The sequence below is a fragment of the Pteronotus mesoamericanus genome, unplaced genomic scaffold (assembly GCF_021234165.1).
Source record: "Pteronotus mesoamericanus isolate MK-2021 breed Mesoamerican mustached bat unplaced genomic scaffold, CSHL_Meso_final contig_101, whole genome shotgun sequence".
Lineage (NCBI taxonomy): Eukaryota > Metazoa > Chordata > Mammalia > Chiroptera > Mormoopidae > Pteronotus > Pteronotus mesoamericanus.
Window position 1 is genome coordinate 27,260,207 of NW_026555001.1, and position 24,789 is coordinate 27,284,995.

Consider the following 24,789-nt stretch of genomic DNA (forward strand, 5'->3'; position numbering starts at 1 on the left):
AATAGAAAATATGCTTCCTGGCCATTTTTGGTATGTTTCTGGTTATTTATATTGACACGTTATTATCAGAAACAACTGCTAATAAGCCACCTTCTTGAAAACATCACTTTATTTTTATGGCATAAATCATGTTTTCTAGAATATACTAATTTTTTGGGCTTGTTTCTATGTTTAGAATTCAATGACTGCACTTATTGTGGCTGTAAAAGGAGGCTACACCCAGTCAGTAAAAGAAATTTTGAAGAGGAATCCAAACGTGAATTTAACAGATAAAGACGGAAACACAGCTTTGATGATCGCCTCGAAGGAGGGCCACACCGAGATCGTGCAGGACCTCCTCGACGCCGGGACTTACGTGAACATACCCGACCGGGTAAGCCGCCCGCCTGCCTGCCCGCCCGTGTGTCTCCCGGTGGCGGCGCTGCTGGAAGAGCGCCGGGACTTCACCGCCCTTCACCGTCCTCCAGCACGGCATGCGTTCCTTTTAACTTGAGTGTTATTTCCACCTTTAGGACTAGTAAGTTAAACACTATTCAGTCATTGTGAAGGATGATCTTTTTGACTTTGTCAAATGCTGTTGTCATCGAGAACGTTACATGTGCTGTCGGTCTGTACTGTCCTTGAAGCGTGTTGCTCCAGGTGTCCTTCATGGCCTCTGGGCTTCCAGTACCCCCTTACACTTAGAATTTCCCAGCTCTAGCCCTTGCTCTAACCTCTTCTCAGAAGCCTGCACTTGTGGACACGACTCCATGTGAACCCTCTGCTTTAGTGGGCTTCTTAAACTTCTGGCAAAAGAGACGTTTTGTTTGTTTCTTCCAAAACCTGCTTTCCCGCGGCCCTTTGCCTCAGTGAGTGGCGCCGCCTCCATCCTGTCCTGAAGCCCGAGTCCTGCGCGCGAGCCTCGGCTTCTCTTCTGACCACACCCAGTTCCCCAGCAGGCTCTGTAGGCTCTGCCTCCAGCGTGTCCTCCGTTTGTCCACGCTCCTTCAGCTCCAGAGCCGCCTCCCTAGGCCAAGCCCCCGTCTCCCATTGTGTCAGCAAAAGGATCTTGACAGGGTTCTCTCGTGGGCTCTGATTTACTCTCCACGCGGCTCTCTTTAAAGCAGTGAGTCCACGCGTACTCCTTTGTTTAAAGTCACCCGGGCTTCCTCTCGCACGTCTGCAGTGTGTAAACCCCATGTGCCGCTGTCCCTGCTGGCCCTCCGCCCTCCCGCTCTGCTGCCCTGCCCGCTCCTCCTGACGCCTGTGCGGCAGCGCGGCCCGGGCGCGTCCGTCCCCGCTCTTGCACGCACTGGGCTTGTGGCTGCTCTGGGGCCTGCGCCTCAGCCGTGCCCTGCAGGGGCGCCGCCCTTCACGGCCACCCCAGGGCTGGCTCCGCCTCGCGACTCCGTCCCAGCCCAGCTAGTACCTCTGCAGAGGGGTCTCCAGCCACCAGTCCACAGGAGCCACCCAGCCGCTTCCTGTCACGGCTCTGTATTTTAACCTATTTCTGTGGTATTCATCTGGTTTTACATTTGTGTTTACTTGGTGTTGCCTGTTTCCTCTGGGCTGTCCATTCTCCCAGAGGTGGGACCTTGCCTTTCTGTGTCCCTAGCCCTAGAGCAGTGCGTGGCACATCGTAAGCAGTGAAGTATCTGTAACCTTTTATTAATTTCTGGTCTGGAACCATTGTAATGATGCTGGCATTCTCCACTAGCATTTGTCTGCCTTGGGTTATTTCTGCTTCTGACGTAGTAGTTAAGATGCTAACCATGGTGCTAAACTTAATAATCCTCACGGACCTGCGTCTTGATTTGGAGCCCATGGGGCCCACTCAGGACCGCGAGGAGCACAGCTCACGGCTTAGCCAGTCCAGTTACAGCTAGCACGTAATTTGGCGGTTAGAAAAATGTCCGTTGCTGAAATAGCCATTCCCATGATTTGAAGCAGTGGGAAGATGTAATTAATAATGATCGTTGCTTGGTGAGTATAATTTCAGGGCAGAGAGGAGCCCTCAGAAGGTAATGGGCACCCCGGAGCCTGTTGTGGGGGGAGCCAGCCTTCCACGCCGTGCCCGCCGCGCCAGGTGGGCCGGGATGCGGCTGCGGGCCCGGGCCTGCCTCCCCCAGGCAGCGCAGCTGCAGGCCCGGGCGGCCCGGCCTCGCGGCTCTGGCTGTAGAAGCCACGGCTTCTGGTGAGCAGCATCGTCCTGGGGGTTTGGGCCGCGTCATTTCTGGAATGTTCTTCTGGTTTCCTGACAGCCGTGGTGTCATTTCTTTAAAGTACATTTGTAACGGAAGGTCACACTCAAAGAGAACAGCTTGTTCTGGGTGACTTGTCTTTCTGAACTTTGGTCCTGGAATTTCAGAGCCTGCACTTTGAGGTTTGTAGTCTTCTGTGTCTCTCTCTAGGGGATTAGCTAAAATTCTTCTTTGCTTAGAGACACGTTTTCTCCAAGAAATTTTCAGGAAAAACCTGTGATACTAGTACACGACTAACCTTAACTTCTCACGGGCGTTCACTTGTTCCCGTCCTCACTTCACCTTGGTTCTTGCCGTCCTAGAGTGGAGACACGGTGCTGATCGGTGCTGTCAGAGGCGGTCACGTGGAGATCGTCCGGGCGCTTCTCCAGAAGTACGCGGACATAGACATTCGGGGGCAGGTACGTGGGACTGGGGGGCCGTCGCCGTGATCTCTGAGCCTAACGGGCAGCGCGTCAGGGCCGCCCTTGAGGCCGTCCTGCCAGCTTGTTTATGGAGAGAGACTTGTAAACCTTAATACGGTTAATAAATGCCTTATCGTTGCGTATCACTGCCATTGCTGTGGGGTTGCTGTATTAATGTTGTTAGATCTTTCATATTTACCGATAGCAGTTTTTAAATACTGTGCCTTGCATGAGGCGATTGTGAACTTTCTCTTTCTGGCGCAGGACAATAAAACCGCTCTGTACTGGGCTGTGGAGAAGGGCAACGCGGCCATGGTGCGGGACATCCTGCAGTGCAGCCCGGACACGGAGATATGCACGACGGTACGGGCGCCCCTGCGGCCCCAGCCCTTCCGGGTGCCGGACGGTGGTCCTGCTCACCTTTCTATTTGTCTTGATATTAGAATTACACTGTTTTTTACTGCTGATGTTCTATATCAAGTTGAGGAACTGTATCCTTTCAGATTTGTATCATATCCTGTGAATACATATTCACAGGAAAACATGGTGTGCAATTTATTACTTTAGGTGACTGTGTTCAGAAAATAGTGTCAGCTGTTGGTCCGCTGTGGACGGGTCACTTGCCCAGGATTCTTCCATGCTCCCGTGCGTGGAATGCAGAACCCATTTGCTCTGCAAAGGCCACTGTGAGTGGCTGTGGGCTCCCAAACCAGCCCCTGCTGGTCCAGTCTGGGTTGCTCAGATCTTGTGAAAAACACAAAACCATGTCAGACTCAGCTGTCAGCTGGCTGTGCTTGGCCTTCTGTCTGTGGAATGGCTTTCTGCGGGGAAGACGTATTTGGAGTTCTACAGTGAGAGACGGCGGGAACGCCTAACGAAGGACGGGAAGGGGCGGGCCACGCCGCCAGTAACACAAGGCTCTAATCTGTGAGAGGTGGGGACAGCGTTTCCTAAGCCAGTGAGAAACCGGTGATGGTGACTCAGTGCCCCGGGGCAGAGAGGTTCCTGGGCCACCTGCTGCTCTGCAGGTGGTTCCTTGATAACCTTTTCTTTCCCCTCGGGTTGTGTGTGTGTGTGGGCCACCGTAACCCCCTGCCGCGTCTGACCAGGCTTCTCTCCTAGTCCAGCTCTGAGCTATGCTCTCCTCTCATTTCCTTTCGTTTTGAAAGGAATCATGAACTCTTGAGATTTTCTAAAAGCACGCTGCTGTGTCAGATTGTTCTCCCTGCCACACGCAGGCATTTCAGAAAATAGAAGCAGCGCAGGTACAGACGTTGCAAAACTCTGGACACTGGCCTGCCCGGACAGGCAGGCGGCTGGGCTGCGGTTGGCGGGGGCGTGGTGAGGAGGGGCGTTGTCTCGGGAGGCGCTGCCCCAGCCGTCGGCGTGGGACTTGGGATGGTGGCGGCAGCAGCAGCGAGGGCCAGGGCCCTGTGGCCGCAAGTGGCCAAGATGGCAAGGGGTCATGTCCCATGCTCAGCTGAGAGACATCAGATTATTTTGATACAGAAGAATGGTTTGAAAGAAAAAGCAGTTTTCTGTTAGTTTTTACAACTGTGTTTTCTTGGGGACATTTCTAACATAGACTGGTACCAGAGGCAGGTAATTGAATCCTTACACATGCGTTTATGTGACTTGAACATTTAGGACACTATCAATCTGGCAAGTTTTCTTGTGTGCCCACAGGATGGTGAAACGCCACTGATAAAGGCCACCAAGATGAGAAATATCGAAGTGGTGGAGCTGCTGCTGGATAAAGGGGCTAAAGTGTCCGCCGTGGACAAGGTGAGGCATCTGTGTGCGGGGCGCTGTTGGAAGGTCGCTGGTAGCCTGGCCTGTACATTCACTGGGCAAGGTGTCAGGCGGCAGTCGTGCAAGGAGACGGTGCTTGCCGGGGCCTCTCCGTCGGATTCTAGCGCCGTGGCACCTCCCTAGCGGCTCCACGGCGTGCGGAGCAGCGGGTGGGCTCTGTGTACCTGCAGGGAAGCTGCTTCAGATGAACCCGTGCTGCTTGTGCAGAGGGGGCTGCCGTGAGCCCCGTATGGGCGGATGTCACTGTGGCTCCAGCTTCTTGCAGATGCACAGCAGGGAAGACCTCAGAGGGGCTGGAGGAGATAGACTCTCAGAGCAGCTGGCAGCACCGTTCCAGCAGGAGAGGGGGTTCTGTCCCGTGTCCCCGCCTCTGACATTAGTGGGGCTGTGGCTTGGGTCGTGAAGCTTCCAGACAGAAGGGGGGAGCCTGTGAGCCAGGACACAGGCTGGCGAGGGAGAGCGGCTGGCGCCCGTGGGCAGTGAGTCCTGCCGTGACAGGTGGTCGCTGGCCTGTGCTGGGAGTGGGCCCGGGCCGGGAGGAGCTGCCGGGAGGATTGTCACGCCTCCCCCTCAGTGGCTTCAGGGGAGGGAGGAGAGTGGCCTGCACTTCCGAGGGCTGCGGGAGAAGCTGCCCGAGGAAAGCTGGGCAAGGAGCAGGAGAAAGGGAGTGCGGGGGAAAGCGGAGATAAAAACCCACATTATTCGTGTACTTCACGTGAAAAATATGAAGAGTTCAGATTTTCCATTATTTTATAGAAACAGGACAGTTGTCACTGCATATTCTGTATTACAAAGTATGAAGGTTCGCGTTTTCTGCCACTGTTTTGCAGAAAGGGGACACTCCCTTGCATATCGCTATTCGTGGGAGGAGTCGGAAACTGGCAGAACTCCTTTTAAGAAATCCCAAGGATGGAAGGTTGCTTTATAGGCCCAACAAAGCAGGCGAGACTCCCTACAACATCGACTGCAGCCATCAGAAAAGCATTTTAACGCAAATATTTGGAGCCAGTAAGTACTGGGTTTTGTTTCTGACCAAGCTTTTAAAAAATGAATGTTCTATGAAAAAATTTGGAGACCAACAGCAATTCTGCATCTGTCACTTAACTGGAAATCACAAAGGCTGAGAAGTCACTGCTTTGTTGTGGACAGATACCCCTTCTGGACTGAGGCTCTTTCGCACATGCTGCACTTTCTCAATGAGGCGCCCAGAGGGGCCCGTCAGCTCGTGAGACCTGAAAACCTAGCCCCTCTCTCCAGACCCCTCCGCGGCAGTCTCCCGCGTAGACCTGGGCTTCCAATAGACGCCGCGGGGCTCCGAGGGTGGCCCAAGCCGCTGCGGTTGTCTGCCTTCGCAGGTGCTGGGCCACCCGTGGCTGGCCTGTTCTGTCCCTGTCCCCGCGAGGCGCTCTCCTGTTCACGTCCTCTCTGTCCCCGGCTCCTGACGCAGCCGCCGCCTCAGGATGCTCTGCCTGACCAGACACAGGCCCTGCCTTATGAATACCTGAGCGTGTGTGTTTACATTTTCTTCTTTAATACGTGCTGTATGTGGCTTGTTATCCTGTTTCTTTTAGAATTTTCTCCCTTCCAGATTCCCAGCTGCTCAGGGCCCTGACTGTTTCTTTTCTTTGCGTCCTCTGGAACATCTAGCATGATGCCTTGACGGTTGGGCTAAAGTCGTTTTTGATAAGAATGCACATGAGAATGCAGGCACTCACATGCGGTCTTTTGAAATATGGGACAACTCTAGTAAAACAATTTTTACTTGAAAATTAAGAAAGAGGTATGTTATCAGTGTATCTAACAAAGAAACCAACAGGCAAGAGCAGAATCCTGCCACCTTCTGCTTTAGCTTCTCACTGCATATTGTTTGTAAAGAGGATTTTTGTATTTTAAAACATTTTTAATTATTATAATACATACTCATTAAAATTCAAGAATGAAGACAAATATAGTGTCAATAGTACAAATTTCCTCACTCCCTATAGCCTGATTCATAATTGTTTGAATGACACTTCAGAATTTTTTTGCATTTCTAAAAATGTTCTATACCATATCTATAAATTTAAAGAAATCAGGTCATACCATATTAGGAAAGTTTTTAATAATGAACTATATCATATTTTAATTGTTGTATAATCTTTCACTTGTATTTTAATAGTTCATTCAGTTCTCTATGGATGAATATTTGGTTTGTTCTCCTGTTAAAAGCTGGTGCTGCAATGAACGTCTTTGTACATACATCCATTAACCCTTATTTTAGGATTATTTCCTTGGAGTAAGCTCCCCGGAGTACAGCTGGCAGGGTGGTGCATGCTCGCAGCTTCAGTAGACTTTTAAAAATGCCCGGCGCCCCCCCCCCCCCATGGCCGTCCGTGCAGGGCTGTGCTCTGCACCCTGCTCGCCAGGCCGGGGAGGAAAACTCAAGTTAGTTTTCACTGTGAGGTTATTGTGAGGGTGCAGCCCTTTAATATGTCCTTGGCTATTTGTAGTTTACCATTTTTCTCTTTGTATCCATGTTTTTCTTGAGTTTTCAGTATTTTTAAAAATGGATTTTACGTGTCTTTGCACGTTATGGATGTTGGTCCTGGATCTAGCCTGCCTGTTGTACCCTCTCCCCGGCTGCTGCGTTATGGCACTGTGTGTGTATTCCCCATCCAAAAGTCGCACGCTTCTTTTTAGTTGGGCAGTCTTTTCCTGCACTTCTCGCTTTAGTATTCTGTTGAGAAAGGCTTTTTCCAGTGGAAGATTTTAAAAGTTTTTTCTCCTAGCATTTTTATGGTTTTACTTTTTACATTTAATTCTTTAATGTTTCAGAAACTTATTTTTATTATACAAGGTACAAAATGTATGGAGTTAAAATTTTATTTTTTAAAAAATGGATGTCTAACTTCTTAACACCACTTACTAATTCATACTTTTCCACTGATTTGAAATGTACTTATGTTCATATCCTATGTGAGTTCTATGGTGTTTTAATTGTTGTATCTTTATGGACAACTACTTTTTGGTCTTCTTTAAATTTTTTTCTAAGCTACTCTTACATGTTCTTGCTTTCCAATTTTTCAAAACCTTCTCATGGTTTTTTTTCTTTTTTATTGGAATTGCCTTAAAGTGATAGATTAATTTGGGGAGAATCGATAACTTTAAGTCCTTGAACCATAGTGTCTCCTTTTCTCTGATTAACTGTGATTTTCTTCAGTAACGTTTTGAAGGTTTATTTCCGTAGCTGTTACACATATTAAACTTGTTCCTGTGGACTGCTTTGTGTTTCAGTCATATTTCACTGATTCTAAAGTCCGCCCTAGTCCACATTTCAACACCTCCGAAATGGGAATCTCTCTTGTAGCCGATGGATAAGAAAGCATGTATCACAACTTGGCATCGTTTTTCTTATTAGTTGTGCATAATCATGATGCACCTTAAGATCAGTGGGTATCTTAAGTCCTGTGACATGTGGTGTTTAAGAATATCCGAACCTGTGTTTACACAGGTCTAACCATTTGGAATAAGTGTTTTCCTCTAATGAAATAAACAGTCGATGAGAACGGACGTCTCTCTCTCATCCCAGGGCACTTGTCTCCCACGGAAACGGACGGGGACATGCTGGGCTACGACCTGTACAGCAGCGCCCTGGCGGACATCCTCAGCGAGCCCACCATGCAGCCGCCCATCTGCGTGGGGCTCTACGCCCAGTGGGGCAGCGGGAAGTCCTTCCTCCTCAAGAAGCTGGAGGGTAAAGGGCCGCCGGCGCAGTCCGGCGGTTGTATTTTTTATGAAGTAAAGAAAAAGAGAGGTTTACTTGTGGGTACATGTGTTGCACAGTTTACTAAATTGAAAGGGGCAGGGCCTGACTCCCCTCGAGCCGACCTCGACGCCCGCCTGAGCCCGCTTTCTACAGCCAAGGCCCGGTTGTGCAGGGGCCCGGTGGGCCCCCGGGGGAGCGGGGCTTCTGCCCCCGCGGCGTGTGGCCCCACGCCCGGCGCCCTCGCCTGCCGGCCGCCCGCCCGCCCTGCCCTCGGGCACAGACCGGGCCCTTTCCCCGGGGCCGTCCTGTACCGGGAGCTCCCTAGACAGCTCCGCGGCCTGCTGCCCGGCACCCACGTGCGTTCCTCGGCGAAACCTCACTTACTCTTCAGGGGCAGGTTCCCGCACTGCCTGTGACGTTTTTACCACGTTTTGTAGACAGAACGACTTGTTTCAGGCTCCTCCGGGCTCAGCACACAGCTGCGAGGGCTGCACCGCTCCGACGTGGCCAGCGGGAGGGGCCGAGGAGGGCGCCTGAGAGAGGGGCGGGGGCGGAGAAGGCGCAGAGCAAAGGCACGACGCCAGTTTTACACCTGGAGACAGTGCCTTGCTGCCTGTATAACGCAAACCGTAACACCTAAGCACCAGCAGAGCCTCCACAGATGGCCGTGTCTGAAAAAGGATTCTGTGCATCTTCCACAGGGAGCCGGAGAGGGGGTCTGACGGGCGGGCGCCCCCAGGGAAGCTTAGGTTGGTGGGAGGAGAGCGTTGGTTCCAGTGGCTGCGGAGCAACGCTTCATCCAGGGGCTTAATGAGGGCCCCTGTTCTAGTGAGGAGAGTTCGGGTCGAGTTGGGAGCTGCACTTCTTAAGGCGGGGGTGGTACTTCCACCCTGTTTCTCCTTCAGATGAAATGAAGACGTTCGCAGGGCAGCAGGTCGAGCCCCTCTTCCAGTTCTCGTGGCTGATCGTGCTGCTGACGCTGCTGCTGTGCGGTGGGCTCGGCCTGCTGTGCGCCTTCGCCGCCGACCCCGCGCTCGGCGTGGCAGTGTCCCTGAGCTGCTTGGCTCTCCTGTACATCTTCTTTAGTAAGTCTCTGCTTTTTATGTCTTTGAGAGATGTGGAAAATGCCAAGACTCGTTGTTTTACTTAAAAGATTCTCTCTCTCAAAACCTGTTTTTCATAATTAAGTTAGATAGTTGATCTTTCTGCTGTTTTATAAGCTGGCCTAAAGGAACATTGCCCACAGCCTGGCTGGAGTAGCTTTAAAAACTAGTGCTCCGCTTGTTAACATTGAAGCAGAACTCTAGTTTATTGTACTTAGCTTTTTATATGTTAATTAATGACTTATATTTAAGTCTTTTTTGAAAATAAGTCTTTATAGCCATCACTGGCATGCTCTTGAACATTTTGACCATGATTGTAATTACTTATTTTATATAAAAGCCAAGTTAAAATACAGTCCCTGTCCTTGGGGTGTCTTCAGTTGTAAGAAAGGGAATAAATTTATGGTGGGAGCAACTGGTGACTTCAGCAGCCGCAAATAGTGATAAAGCCAAATTATTTACATGGAATCTGAACTAGGTGATGTTTCTGTCTAAGGCATTGTCTTCCTTACATCATAGTTTAGTCTGTTGACTTCCCAGTTTTCATACACCTTCTGTGTAGTGGTGGAGGTTAAATAATTGGGGGACTTTTTCAGGTGTAGTTAGGAAATGGCATAGGCCATGAAAAATTATGTAAACCTATCTGTCGTACTTGATATTTGTTTGGAGAAAAGAGGCTGCTTGACTAATGATTCTTTCGGATAATTATTTTTTTAAACTGTGTGTTTTAGTTGTCATTTATTTCGGTGGACGAAGGGAAGGAGAGAGCTGGAACTGGGCCTGGGTCCTCAGCACCACGTTGGCGCGGCACATCGGCTACTTGGAGCTCCTCCTGAAGCTGATGTTTGTGAACCCTCCCGAGTTGCCAGAGCAGACCACAAAGGCTCTGCCCGTGAGGTGAGTTGGTCCTTTCGATGGAAGTAGCTTTTCTTTTTTTTAATCTTCAACCTGAGGATATGTTTACTGATTTTTAGAGAGAGAAGAAGGGAGAGAGGGTAAGAGAGAAACATCGATCAGTCCCTCCCGTACAACACCCTGACCTGACCGGCAGCCTTTTGGGGCGCAGGACCACCTGAGCCACCCAGTCGGGGCTTGGGGCGCTGCCATTTAATCATATTGCGGGGTCTGTCAGGACGTCCGATTCCTGCCTTTCCCCTCTGCCTTTAGTCAGGATTCATATAAATTTGCTACATGTGACTTTTTTATTGTTTTTCCAAAGAAAAGTGTGTGATCAGGTGTTAGAAATGGGGGATACCTAATTTCAAGTTTTTTCCCACCGTAGAATTTTAAGTGCAGTGTTTGGAAGGAGATGTAAGAAAGCACAGGGTGAGTGGTGCATGTTGCGGCAGCTCCCTCAGCGGCTGAGGGACGTCTCTTCCCTTCCCCAAGGTTCTTGTTCACAGATTACAGCCGGCTGTCCAGCGTGGGCGGGGAGACGTCCATGGCCGAGATGATCGCCACCCTCTCAGACGCCTGTGAGAGAGAGTTTGGCTTCTTGGCAACCAGGCTCTTTCGAGTGTTCAAGACTGAAGATTCGCAGGGTAGGACTTCCTGCCTCCTCCTCCTTTGTGTGTGTAGGGGTTCAGGGTGCGCTGCAGACACAAGGTGAACGTCAGGTTGTCATATGCTGTCCCTGCAGTGATTAGGGCTTTCTAGGGACTTGCTATGTCAGTAACTGTTATGACCATTTGTTGTGTTACAGGGAAAAAGAAGTGGAAGAAGACGTGCTGCCTCCCATCCTTTGTCATCTTCCTCTTTGTATTTGGCTGCATTATCGCCGGGATCACTCTGCTGGCGATATTCAGAGTCGACCGCAAGCATCAGACGGTGAACGCCGTGCTCATATCTATTGCATCTGTGGTGGGCTTGGCCTGCGTGCTGAACTGTCGTACCTGGTGGCAGGTGCTGGACTCGCTCCTGAATTCTCAGAGGAAGCGCCTGCACAGCGCCGCTTCCAAGCTGCACAAACTGAAAAGTGAAGGATTCATGAAAGTAAGCGTCCTGTGGCTGTTAGAGAAGAGCTATGCGGTGACCGTGCGCCCGCCTGCGTCCGTGGCCACTCGGGCTTGAGGGCCTGTCCTCTCTGAGCGTCAGAGTGTGCGTTTGTTTTTCGTGTCAGTCCAGATTTTTCCTGTGGAAATACGTATCTGAAGTGGGAAAGGTTATAACAAGGACGTGTGCTTCGTAGGTGGTAATTCCTACCTGGTAATAGAGGCTCCCCCGGAGCAGCGATGTTCAGCTGCGGGGCTACAAGAACTTTGTGACCATGCAGTGCCCGACTGCTCAGCCAGGGGCACCGGCCTCTTTCCCTCAGACTGTCAAATGAAACATAGCAACAGCCAACACAGTAGCCATCCAGTGGGAAGCCCTGTCTTGAATCATAAACGTATTGGTCACGTAATAAAGCTGCATCTTACTGGTCTCATTGCATAATAAGACTGCATCTGATTGGTTAGTTCTTGGTATCAGAAATCCTAATATACAAGTTTAGGCTCCTGTTTTTTTTAAAAACTCACTTGTGAGCAAAAAGAGTAGGTAATTACTATTATTTTTGTGTAAATCAATCAAAGTTATACTATTTTTGTCAGATTGGCCAAAAAGTATGTATTTTTTCGTGTGCCACAGAATTTAGTAATTAGTTTATGTGTGCCATGAGATGAAAGGGTTAAAAATCACTCCTCTGGAGCTTGGTAGAGTGGGCATATTGAGCCACTAAGGCAGAGAACGGCTGTACTGCCAGAGCCGCAGGGCTGAGTCCAGCATCTGCAGCGCCTGCCTTTGACTAAGGTCACGTCCCATCGGGAGCCAGCTGCAGTTTGATCCTTGGGATTTGCATTCAAATCTCAGACATCAGACATTCAGCGCATGTGATCTTGGGAAGAAGTCACTCAACCCAGTTTAATTTTTAAAGAAAAGGATACGACAGGACCTACCTCGTTGTAAGACTAAATTACTCTGATTTACGTGGAGTCGCTTTGGAAATTGTGAGGCACTCACTATGGTTTAAGGGGAACCGGGACCGGCAGTGAGGTCTGTGGGTTCCTTTCCTTCCCAGCAGACGATGTCCATCAGGCTTCTCAGGGCATGTGCTGCGCTCCCCCGTGTCTTCAGGGCTGTCTGTCCTCTTCCGCCAGGTCCTGAAGTGCGAGGTGGAATTGATGGCCAGGATGGCGAAGACCATCGACAGCTTCACTCAGAACCAGACACGGCTGGTGGTCATCATTGACGGGCTGGACGCCTGCGAGCAGGACAGAGTGCTCCAGATGCTGGACACCGTACGTCTCCCCACCTTGAGCTGTGTAACCGTCACCTGTGGCAGCTGGGGAGTGACTTCAGGAGTAGCTCACATGGAACCAGAATAGCACTTTTTCTTTTGTAATAATAACCATTTTCATGCCGAAACATAGCAAGAGTAAATATTTCATCCCAAACAGATTGAAATAATTTTAACTTAATGGCAGAGTGAAGAGAAAAACTGCACGGAAGGGCTCTGAAGGTCATCGCGTGGCCCCAGCGTTTTCTTGCCAATGGTTAGAGTTCAAGTGGGAGGGAGGGCAGGGAGCCCGCAGAACCTGCGGGTTCTTAAGGCCGGGCATGCCAGGCCTCTGTAGGTATGTTGTAAGCGCCAGTGTGGGACTGGGCAGAGCCGGTGTGCCCCATGCCTTGTGTGTGTTCACAGGTATCTTTCACGTGTGTTCATCTTGCCTGTTATGTGGACCACACATGTCTAAAATAGGGCAGGGTTCACTGTTTTCCTTGGAGGTTTTACTACTGTCCAGTGGTGAGAAAGCGTTGGATGGTTAAAAACCGGACTGAGACTTCAGTGACATTTGTTTTCACGTAGAATAATACTTTGATAAAAAATAGTTTTTAAACAACATAGTCATCAAAGGGTAACAGATTTTGAGGAGACTTTTTATTACTTTGGGTAATTTAAAATTTGTCATGATCATACATGTCTCCTACCACAGGTCCGAGTTCTGTTTTCAAAAGGCCCATTTATTGCCATTTTTGCAAGTGACCCACACATCATCATAAAGGCAATTAACCAGAACCTCAACAGCGTGCTCCGGGACTCCAACATCAACGGGCACGACTACATGCGCAACATCGTCCACCTGCCCGTCTTCCTCAACAGCCGCGGGCTGAGCAACGCGAGAAAGTACCTCGTAACTTCAACCACAAATGGAGACATTCCGTGCTCGGATGCTGCAGGTAAAGGTCGAGTTCTTCGGGTCCTTTGGGAGGTACATAGGTCAGTAGTTTTTTATGGCGACTCCCCTTTTACCTTGACAAACCTAGCTGGCCCTTCACTTCCCTTGCGCCGTTGCATGCGACAGCGTGCTGGTGCAGACGGTGCTCTGGTCTGTTGTTGAAGGGACACAGGACGACGCTGACAGGCGGGTCTCACAGAATAGCCTTGGCGAGATGACGAAGCTCGGTAGCAAGACCGCCCTCAACCGACGGGTAAGACGCTGTTGGCTTTGAGCCACGTGCTTGTGTTGCTGTTACTCGGATAGAGTGAAGGTGATGTCACTTGGCAGTCTTCTGTAAACTCAACTCATCAAGTAAATTTTGTCACTGAATTTCCTTTCCACTTCACTGGTTCTCAGGGAGTGTCTGAACCTACCGCCATAACAGCTATAAATTATACAGCAGCCCTGTCCTCTCCCCGCCTGTTCTCAGCTGTGTGCTGCTACAGACCCAGCCTGGTGGCACCCGAGTCCCCGAGGGGGGGTCCCACGGCCCTGCCGAAGGTGCCACCCAGTGGGAGAGCCTGCATCCACCCTGCGTGCCGCGGCCCCGCAGCTGTGGGGGAGGAGGCCGCTCGCGGCAGGCAGGCCCCGGTCCAGCTTCCTGCTGGCCTCCCTCTCCCCGCGTGTGTGCGGGCGTGGCTGTCTGCCGTCCCCGCGCAGTGGTTGTGTGCCCTTCCCGGCCACCTCATTTTCCAGGGAACGCTCTAGTTGTCCCTATCGTATCCCATTCCTTGATTGGCACTGTTGTTGGGTTTGTTCGGGGTTTTTTTCCTTTTGGTTCTAAGTTTGTTATCAGTAAATTTGGATATTTTACATTTAAAAATGTGTCTTCAGTGACACTTTGACATTCTGACTTTACGTCTCCCCCCATGCAAGCATGGGCGCACAGTTAGTGTTACAAATGAGAGCCGATGACGCGGGCTCCAGAGCAGCGTGTGGCCGACCGATTGGAAGTTCTGTCCTGAGAGTGTGCGCCCTCGCGCTCCCTGTGGTGCGTGCACTGTCCGTGGTCCACGGCCTTTGGTGAGAAGGCACCTTGTTGTACCTCTTCCTCCTCTCGTAGTGGCATTCCTCGCCCCGCCCTGCCCGGAGGAGCCCCTTTAATTTATTTAGTTACTTTAATTTGGTGCCTTTAATGCAGATGTGAGGATAGCTAGAGCAGCCATGCCTGTTAGATAGTTGTCACACATTAAAAAATAAAAAAATGCTGAGTCCTTTAAACAAGGAGTTATTTGCTTTATAATTTCAGGATTCCTATAAATCCTGAGCTCCTACAAGAGTTCGAATCGAATTCTCTTCGTATAATTCTGCTTGCCTACAACCTTCAGGGCACTGAGCTTTCTTCCGCTGTGCGGCCATGAGCGCCCCCCGCTGTGCCCGCCCCGCAACAGCTGTGCCTTGGCTGCGGCGCTGCGGGGGACTGGGGAGCTTCCCCCTCGGGCAGTAAGGACGCTACCTGATCAGTGTACAGACTTTTTGGTGGTGGTGTCATAAACACACATGGCCTTCTCAGGACACCAGGTGGGCTCACTCTCCCTGATGGTGGCTGTTCCAGGACACTTATCGGCGGAGGCAGATGCAGCGCACCATCACCCGGCAGATGTCGTTCGATCTCACCAAGCTGCTGGTGACGGAGGACTGGTTCAGTGACATAAGCCCGCAGACCATGAGAAGGTTACTGAACATTGTTTCTGTGACAGGTGACTTGTTTCCTACTGTCTTCTTGTAGAGAATAAGCTTTCATGTTACCAGAAACAAAGGCACATGCTGTGCTTATCTGTTGCCATGGCTGAATTCCAGTTTTATTTGCATTAAGTATATTTAGTAAAACCAGTGTTAGTTTTGACAACAAAAGTCAACTGTCAGTTGTGCACTGTTATTTTACAACTTGACGATTTAAAAAACCTTTTCTGCCACCTCAAGTTGCCTTGGGTACCAGGTAAAGGACCCTGTCCCCGACCTAGCAGGCCAGACGCCCTCCGAGGAAAAGGCGTCCGGCAAGGGTCGTGTGTTTGTGTGAATGAGCCGAGAGGCTGGAGGGTACGGGAATAGCTGGGAGAGGCAGGCGTCTGTCGGGAGTAGGGAGAGGGATCGAGCCAAAGCAGCCCGGTCTTAACATAGAAACAAGCTGAACTGACAACGATCAAGTAAAACCGACAGTGTGTAGAATTAAAAAGCAATGATATCTGCAGTTTAGAATCCCAACAAAGCAGGGGTGACAGAGGCTGCGAAATGAGGTGTTGGCTCTAAAAGCTTGAGGGTTGCAGCTGCCACGTGTAGGTCTGCCCCTGTCGGGGCGCTGACGGGGTGCTCAGAAAGCCCTGGGGAAAGGCTGCACGTTTGGGGACTACGTAAACGAGGTTTGTAAACATGTGGGAACTCGCCTAAACTGAAGGTGTGTGGGGTTGCACGTGCATATTTGGTTCCTTTACGATCCAGCGGTGAGCCCGCCCCAGGTGCTCCGTGTCCTGCCGGGCGGCCGTGGGTACCGGCACGGCCGTCTGACGCACGGCGCTGCGTGTGTGTGGTCAGAGCTGTGTGGTCAGTGCGACACCAGCAGGAAATCACCCCAAAATTACGTTAGAAATAAAGAGAACTGGGTTGAAGCCCCAGAAGCTTCCCAGGAGAGCTTTTGGATTATAGAAGCTATATATATATAGTTGGTTTGAATTTGTTGTGTAAATTAAGTGGCAAATTTTAAAGATTTAAAGTTAAATTATTTGCAAATATGCGATACGTTTTGTTTAGCACAGCATTACACATCTACTAACTTTCAGATGTCCTTGCACACCCTGCAGGGAGGTTGCTGAGAGCCAATCAGATCAGTTTCAACTGGGACAGACTTGCTAGTTGGATCAACCTGACCGAGCAGTGGCCGTACCGAACCTCATGGCTCATACTGTACTTGGAAGAGACTGAAGGTGTTCCGGATCAGATGACGCTGAAAGCCATCTACGAAAGGTACTCTGATCTCTTCATAGTTCACTGTATCTTAGATTGAGGTGACCTTTCAGGAAAATGTTAATGCATTTAAAGCAAAATGAGTACAAAATGCTATGTATAAAATGGACGCTTCCAAATTCAACTCATGATTCTCACTCATTCTGTTATACTTCTGGACTTGTATTAGTACAAGTATATATTACATCATACAGCTCTGTCCTGGCTGGTTGTGGCTCAGTGGATTGAGCACTGGCCTGTGGACTGAAAGGTCGCCGGTTCCATGCCCAGTCAGGGCACATGCTTGGGTTGTCGTCCAGGTCCCCAGTGGGGACATGTGAGAGGCAGCAAATCAATGTATCTCTCGCACATCAATGTTTCCCTCTCTCTCTGAAAACAAATAAATAAAGTATTTAAAAAAATAGAATTTATAGCCTTATTTGGATATATTTTTCGTTTTTCATTGTAAGCTATGTGATCAAATGTTTAATAGTTCTATTGGCTTTCTGAATTTATATATAAGAAATGCAATGCTTAAAACATTATTATTTGTTTCCATTTTATTTTTTTATTCTATGTGTCTTCATAGAATATTAAGGAAGTTACATTTTCCAAATCATTAGTACAAGTAGTTTCTCAGCTTTATATCTTAAGAGTTTTACGAACTGTGAATACTGATTGGAAAACATTCTTTGTCATGGCTGGTCTAGCTCAGTGGACTGAGTGCCGGTCTGTGAACTGGCGGGGGGGGTCTCTGGTTCGATTCCCAGTAGGGACACAGGTCTGGGGTGCAGGTGGGTCCCCGGTGGGGGGTGCTCGAAAGGCAACCACACATTGATGTTTCTTTCCCTCTTTCTCCTTCCCTTCCCCTCTTTCTAAAAATAAATAAATAAAATCTTTCAAAAAATTATTTGCATTACATCATAAAGGAATTTATTACTCTTTATATTCAGACACTTGAAGTACTTTTAAAATTTCTACTTTTGCTAAATTGATTACATTTGCGTGAAAGACATGCAGTAAGGCTAAGTGAAATGTCAAGTATGTAAAGTTTTAAGAGTTACCAATTTATTACCAAATTCAGAACTAAAATTATAATCCTTTTTGTTCACCAGAACACTTAATACATTCGAAGTTTTCAATTACTACTCTAAATAAACCATCTCTTAGAAAAACTATAATACGAAGTAACTATACAATTTTATAAAACCCAGTAAAATTGAAACTACTATTTTGTAAATGAAGTATTAAATCTGACAAAGCGTTTAGTGCATAGTTCACGTATTAAAAAAGATTTCACAGTTTTCTTTCCTCAGGATATTGTCAGCATGTGGTTTTCCTTGTTTTCCAACCCTGTTTTCCACTCCGTGGCTCGTTCAGCGTGTCTCACCTAGATGACTAGTCCGGAATGACGGGACGCGGGGCGGCAGGGCGAGGCTGCGGGCGTGCCAGCAGGCGCAGTGACCCGCCGTGGCCGCGGCCGCAGGCCCCCAGCGCGGCGCCTGCCCCGTGACGGCTTAGGAATCTCGTGGGAGGCGCGCCTGGTGTGTAGCAAAGCTTTGCTTTATTTCCTAAGCAGACATTTGCGTCTTAACGCAGATACTGTGTAATTATGAACGTTTGCTAGAGGAGCACAGGTATTATCAAACAGTTAAAATAACTTTTTAAAAGTTTTAACTTAATAATAATTCACACCAACATACTGGGATTTATTTTTCACATGGCAGTTTTTATATAAAGCTCTAATTAGCGTGGACAGGTCATCTTTGACACCTTATTTTTTCCCCCTGAGAAGGTGGTGTTATTTTTGCATAAATAGATTAGAGAAAACGGCAAGGCTCCATTTGGGAACGAGGAGCTGGGTTCTCAGATTTCGTTTTGCCTGAATCGGTGTTGTTCTGAGAGCCACGTACTTGGTTTCAAGACATTTGAAGACGCGGGCAGGAGAGCTGGCTGTGGCCCTGGGCCCTCGCCGGAGGCGGAGGGCGGGTGCGTAGCACCGGCGTCGTCCCCTTGCGCTGCGTGTGCCTCGGCCGGCCTTCCCCAGCGCCAGGTCCTCCGTGAGGCGCCTTGCAGTCCTCCAGAGTCTTTGTGAAGCTCAGGGAGGCGCTCAGAGTGGCTCCCTGTTGTAACAAGGAAAGCGGGGTGCGGAAAGTTTAAGGCGCTCATGGCCACTCAGCTCCCGAGTAGCAGAGCTCTTCCCGTCAGGCCCTGGGAGCACCCGCACCCGCCCTGTAGCTCTGCCGGCCTGCGGGGCGGGCGGGCCCGGGAGAGGGGCGTCCGTGTGGGAGGGGAGCATCGACAGGCTGCCCCAGCGCGGGGCCAGGCCCGCTGCCCCGGCACGCGCGCTGACCGGGGATTGAACCGGTGACCTTTCAGTTTGCAGGACGACGCCCAACCTACTGAGCCACCCCGGGAAGGGCTGTGTTTATTTTTTTCTGGGATGATGGCAAGAAGACAGATACAAAGAGAATGAGGACTAATTTGATCTCGTTTTAGAAATTATCCTTTGAATATAACATGTCTTCCTGAAATCTTGTTTCTTTTTAAAGAAACCAATAAATTTAATAGAAGATTGAACAATAAAAAGATAGCTTAGAGTGAATTTCTGTAGGGGAAGTACTTTGTTCAAGTAAACGTAGGTTATTGGGTGTTGGCTGGATAACGAGATGGCGGCCTCGCCGGCCGCGTACTCAGTCTGCCGTTGCGGACCCTGGCCCGTGGTGGGCCTGCCATCGCCAGGTGGGCTGGGGGCGGCGGGAGGTACCTTTTTTTTTTTTTTTGACAAGTGAGTATGTCTTATATGCCTGCAAATACTTATATAGAATGTTTTGTGGATACTCTAAGGAAGAGAAAAAGACAATGTAGTAAGAACCTTTGAGCATTCATGAAGAAATTGACTCAATTAAATTTAAGATAATTTGAATGAAAAACTATGGGAAGACAATTGGATCAACATACTGAAAAATCATATATTGGAATATATTAAAATAATATCAATGACTATTTCTATTAACTAGTTCTTTAATGCTATTGTCTGTCATTTGAATAATAAAAAGTGTTATTTACAGCAGACAAAAGCAGTGGTATGTAATTGATACTCGTTTATTTTATTAAAGAAGTCTGATTTGCTAAAAACAATCAGAAAATAGTATTTTTAACATTGGTAGTAAAATTTTTTAATCCATAAAAAGCCTCATTTATTTTTATAGCAATTTGATGACACATCTGCACGCTTTATTCGGCTGAAAAAGACAGTGTTGGTTCTTGGTGTTTGGTAAAATTGCTTTGTTAAATTGTTTTCTAAATTGTTCAACTTTTAACAAATGACATTTGATACTAACACTGGAAAGCAATTTCAGCTAATTTAGTAGATCCCTCTATAAACCACTGGAACATTAAGATGACATACTGTTCATTCAAGATTATTTTAATTGGTACAATTATTGTAATTTTCTTGCAATTATGTGTTGAGCTAAAAGCTTTTGTCTAGATCATTTGAGGGGTTTTTTTTTTGTGTTAACATACATTTAGTAAGAAAAAAGGGAGTAAAATAAAAATTGTAGATAAAGATTTTGTCTACTTTGTATTATATAGCATTTTAGGCAACCATTGAAATATTTTAGCTGTGAAACTTTATTTCCTGTATTTTTCAGTAAGCATTTTAAGCATTGATAGAGGTTTTGAAAAGATCAATTTTAAGTTTTCTTGAAGATAATGCTTAACATTTTTGTTTTGACACTGCACAAGAAATCTTTTACTCGGGATGAATGGTCAGAAGTGTTTTGTGATAAGGGTAATGCCAACCTTTATTGTGGTATTTCATTTTGATTTTCAAAACAATTGAATAAGCTTTGAGAGAGCCTGAGAGAGGTAGCCATCTTTCATTTCATTGAAATAGCTATTTGTTGAATAGACACTTCAGTATCTTTAAATTATTCAAGTGGTGGTATTTCCGCACAGGAGACACTTTTATAATAGAACATCATCTCATGGTATTTCTTCCTCACAGTCAGCCAGAGTTTCGGTGGGTTTAATTCGACCCCTTCTAGGTTATCTCGTGCCTCCCCTAGCTCTCACTAACCACCTTCCTGTTTTCTGCATGCTCTGCATGGTGACTCGTGGGCCCCCCATCATGGGAATAATCGGGGCCAAGCGAATAGCATGAAAAACTGGGCACTCGTTAGTTTACATTGGTGAAGAAGTTACCTCCTTTGCAGTACAAACTGTATCCTTTGTACTGATGGCTTTTCTCTTAATTTACGTTTTGAGATACTGTAAATATTTATTCCAAACACTGTTTCATGCATGCTGTTTTGTTTTTTATATATAGTTGGGATCTTAATGCAGTTCTGTCTTCTTGATGTGCTGTGCCTTCTCTGTAGGCAGTCATGTTGTCATCAGTCAACATTAATTACATTACTGTCTTGTGTGTAAATACTGGTTTCATCTTTAGTCCCAAAATACACTTATCCTAATGTATATGTAATGTAAGTACTTTCTTCAGGGGTTCAATGTTTTTTCAGTGGCTTTGTCTCTTGATAATGATGATCTGATCTTTGCAAATCATGAGCTAATTGTCCATGTAGAAAACTAAACAGGTTTGTGGAAAAAAATATCTGAAATAGAAATCGCATTTTATTTGGATAGACATAGGTAGCATTTGTATATTTGTCAAGTTTAATATGAAGATTGAGCCTTCGAACCATGAACAAAGACGCCTGTAATTAGATGTAATGTTGACAATTCAAAGCGTGCATTTCTGGTTGGTCATTGTTTATTTTTATTTATTGTCTTTGTGGAATGTAATTGGAAAATCCAGGTTCCTAAAGATAAAGAAGAAGGGCGGGATGTTTTAGTTTATTTTGATGTAGCTACAAAGCAGGCCTGCTTTTGTTTTGGAGGAAAAAAATGGAGCAGGTTACACTAGACCTGTTTCCCTGGTCATCTCTCTTGCCACGTCTCCGCTTTGTTGTGGCTGCCAGGCTGATGGGGGAGCTCGGTGTGCGAGGGAAAGTCGCGGCAGGCGGAGCTCCGTGTGCACCCGTTTGCTTGGCGCGGAGGCGCAGAACCCCTGTTGTGGGCCAGGCGCCATTTCAGGAATGTGGCTGCATCCACGGACAGACAGACAGGCACGAGGCCCTGCCCTCTGGAGTAAACGCTGCGTGGAGTGATGGGTAATGACGTCTCCCACACAGGACTCGACAGCACATCAGAGGATGACAGGCACCGTGGGGACATGGAAAGGGGACCAGAGTCAGGGAGCGAGGAGCACAGAGTCCGCGCTCCACAGAGGCTTAGGACAGCCCTCCCCGTGGAGGGCGGTGTCCAGCAGGGTCGAGCAGCGGGCGGCAGAACCAGCTGTGCAGCTGCCTCGGGGAGGCGTGTGTCGGGAGGGGCGCGTTGGACAGCTTCTGGGCCCGTGAGGGGGGAGGGGCGGGGCATCGACAGCTTTGGGGCCACCGTTGTCAAGACTTGGGCTTTGGCCCTGAGGAAGATGGAGGCCCGCTGCGGGGTCTTGGAAAAACTGCGTCTATGCGCAGAGCGCTCTCGGTTGCCCGTCACTCGCCCTGGCACATGCCGGTTCTGGTTGGGGACCCCATTGATGGGCCCGTGGGAGCGGGTCGCGAGGCTCGTGTGCTGGGAGGGCGTGGGGGCGGACCTGGGCGGGAAGGAGCGTCCGTGGGAGCTGTGCGGGGAGTCGGCGGCAGGCCCGCGGCGCGGCGGCGTGCGTGGCGGAGGCCGCGCAGCAGCGGTCCGGGGACACCAGGCGGCTGGGGGACGTGGCGCGGCTGAAGGAGGCAGGTCCCGAGTCCTGCTGCAGGTCTGAGAGGAAGCCAGCCGTCCTCCGCTCCTGCAGGAATTCAGGGCTCATGCCCTGGGCCTTCATGATGGTTTTTGATTTCTAAAGGTTACTTCGTCTTTATTTTCTAATAAAATGATAGCTTTGTAAGCCTGCTCTTTGGGTCATTTTTTAAAAAAGATTTTATTTCTTTATTTTTAGAGAGAGGAAGGGAAGGAGAGAGGGAAACATGAATGTGTGGTTGCCTTGCATGTGCCCCCCACTGGGGACCTGGGCCGCAACCCAGGCCTGTGCCCTGACTGGGAATCCAACAGGCGACCCTTTGGTTTGCAGGCTGGTGCTCAGTCCACTGAGTCACACCAGCTGGGGCTGAATCTTTTTTTTTTTTTTTTTAATTGCCTTTTTTCCCCCTTGGGCTTGCCAAAGAAATACTGAATTTGATTTCTGAGTGGTAGAAGAGGGAAATGATGATCTTTGCATACCGAAAGGATAAGGAGCAAGGATTGGTCAGAATTCTGTGTCCGGGAGCCAGGTCTACCTGGGGTCCCAGAGTCCAAGCGTGGGTCCCGCCCCTGCCCACGCCTTCTCCCTGGAGCTCCAGCCGCCTCCCCGCACTTATCTCTGGCCCCCTGCCACCCCCTCCCACCCCATCCTTCTGGCCTCATCCAACAGGCCGCCGCGCCTGGAAGCCTTTGTCACCAGGCACGCCCTGTCCTGTAAAGTCCCTTTAGATGTGCTCCTTGTGCACTGGTTTGTTCTCTCACTGCACTTACCATAGCTACTCTGCTATAAATATTTGCATTGCTCTTCCTTTAATATTTGTTTCCTGAACCAGACTGTTCACTTCATGGACTGTAACTTCCTTAAACCTTGCTGAGCTCCTTTCTTCTAGACATTGCTGGCCCGGAGCAGTCAGTGGTGGGTATTTCTGGAAGAATAAGAAACATGACGCGGACACTTGTGCTGAGAAAAGCCCGCGCCAGGGAGGTGGCTGTGGCTGAGAAGCCACGTGTCGTTTTGCAAGGCTGCTGTTCACACAGGCACTTACTCTTTGGCTCTCAGCGCGGTGGGCTGTCCCCTGTGTCATTGTGCCAGCATGTCCCTGGCTGGGCCCACGGTGAACTTCTAGCACACGGGGTTGGATGGAGATCACGTATTTCAGCAAACACCTGATAGTTTCTGCCTTGCCGCAGGTGACTCCAAAATCAGTGTGTTCATGGGCCCTGCCCTGTGACTTTGTTTAGTTATATTTTTTAAGGTTTCTTAGTTACCATCCTTTTGTTAAGGCCATCGTTCGGAGTTGCTTCGCATCAGCACGCCTTCACGCGGGTCCCCCTCTCTCCAGTCTCTGTCATAGGTGGTTGTCAGTATTGTTTAAACAGACTGTGTGACAGAGCTGGACTCCATTTTAGCTGCGTTAAACATTTCGACTGTGTTCACGAAACAAACATTTATGAAGTTGATTGTGTGCCGGGCGCATACTAATGAGCCCGGGCTGGTGTTCCTTCCGCCCGCAGCGCACACCAGGCGTTGGGTTTCACCCCCCCGAGGTTCCTCCGTGGCCTTGGGAGGCGAAGAGCAGGGGGTCACGGGGTCCCACCGGGGGCCAGGGAGCTTCCCCCGGGGACGGCCTGTGTGTCCCTGCACAGCGTTCAGGGAGGCAGACCTACACTGCTTTTATTTTTATTTCCAGATATTTTTGTTAATTTTCAAATGAAATCTTGCAGTCATTTATTATGTATCAGTGGGAACGTAAGAGCAGATAGAAATTTTTCCAGAGGATTGAATTTTTCTTTTCTATAAAATACAAAGCCTCTTACCAACATATGTAAGACCCCAAACAAACGCTGTATTCAGTTCTGATTGTTTCTGGTAACTGCAGTGGGTTTGTGTGGAAAGCGTACGCTCCGTGGCGCAGCTAGCACTGACACAGCGGGCGCGCTCGCCAGTCCCAGCCTCCATGCTGTTCTCATGGGTGCCTAGTGGCTGTAATTCTTTCCTAGGGAGCGTTCAATAGCTTTTCATAGTATACAATTCATTTTTAAAATATATTCTCATCTAGCCCTGGCTAGTGTGGCTCCGTGGACTGAGAGCCAGCTTGCAAACCAAGGGTCACTGGTTCAATTCCCAGTCAGGGCACATGCCTGGGTTGCGGGCCAGGTCCCCAGTAGGGGGCGCATGAGAGGTAACCACACAGTGATGTTTCTCTCCCTCTCTGCCTCCTTTTCCCTCTCTCTAAAAATAAATAAATTAAATCTTTAAAAAATATATATTCTCATTTAAACTTGTCATGATGCCATTTAGTATTTTATGCTAATGTAGAACAAAGAAAGAATTTTAAATTTTCCAAAGTTGTGTTTCTAACTTCAGCATGAAAATCTCAAGACTATTTGAAAACAGAAATAGCAAAATCAGTTTCTCTAATATATGTATTTTAATGTTAAAAAAATTACCCTGGAGATTTATAGTTTATTTTCTACTACAGT

General features: G+C 48.7%; 1 protein-coding gene across 7 annotated transcripts in view; it reads left to right on the forward strand.

The window, feature by feature from the left end:
- Positions 1–24,789, forward strand: part of KIDINS220 (kinase D interacting substrate 220) — a 73,460-nt gene that overhangs the window by 18,168 nt on the left and 30,503 nt on the right. For all 7 annotated transcript variants that reach the window (XM_054569908.1, XM_054569925.1, XM_054569934.1 and 4 more), the window contains exons 8-22: positions 176–373; positions 2,543–2,641; positions 2,909–3,007; positions 4,331–4,429; positions 5,287–5,464; positions 8,025–8,189; positions 9,107–9,286; positions 10,036–10,201; positions 10,694–10,845; positions 11,007–11,296; positions 12,439–12,579; positions 13,276–13,519; positions 13,683–13,771; positions 15,116–15,260; positions 16,359–16,521. In XM_054569908.1, coding sequence (XP_054425883.1) covers positions 176–373; positions 2,543–2,641; positions 2,909–3,007; positions 4,331–4,429; positions 5,287–5,464; positions 8,025–8,189; positions 9,107–9,286; positions 10,036–10,201; positions 10,694–10,845; positions 11,007–11,296; positions 12,439–12,579; positions 13,276–13,519; positions 13,683–13,771; positions 15,116–15,260; positions 16,359–16,521 — 2,408 coding nt within the window. The remainder of the gene's footprint in view (positions 1–175; positions 374–2,542; positions 2,642–2,908; positions 3,008–4,330; positions 4,430–5,286; positions 5,465–8,024; positions 8,190–9,106; positions 9,287–10,035; positions 10,202–10,693; positions 10,846–11,006; positions 11,297–12,438; positions 12,580–13,275; positions 13,520–13,682; positions 13,772–15,115; positions 15,261–16,358; positions 16,522–24,789) is intronic.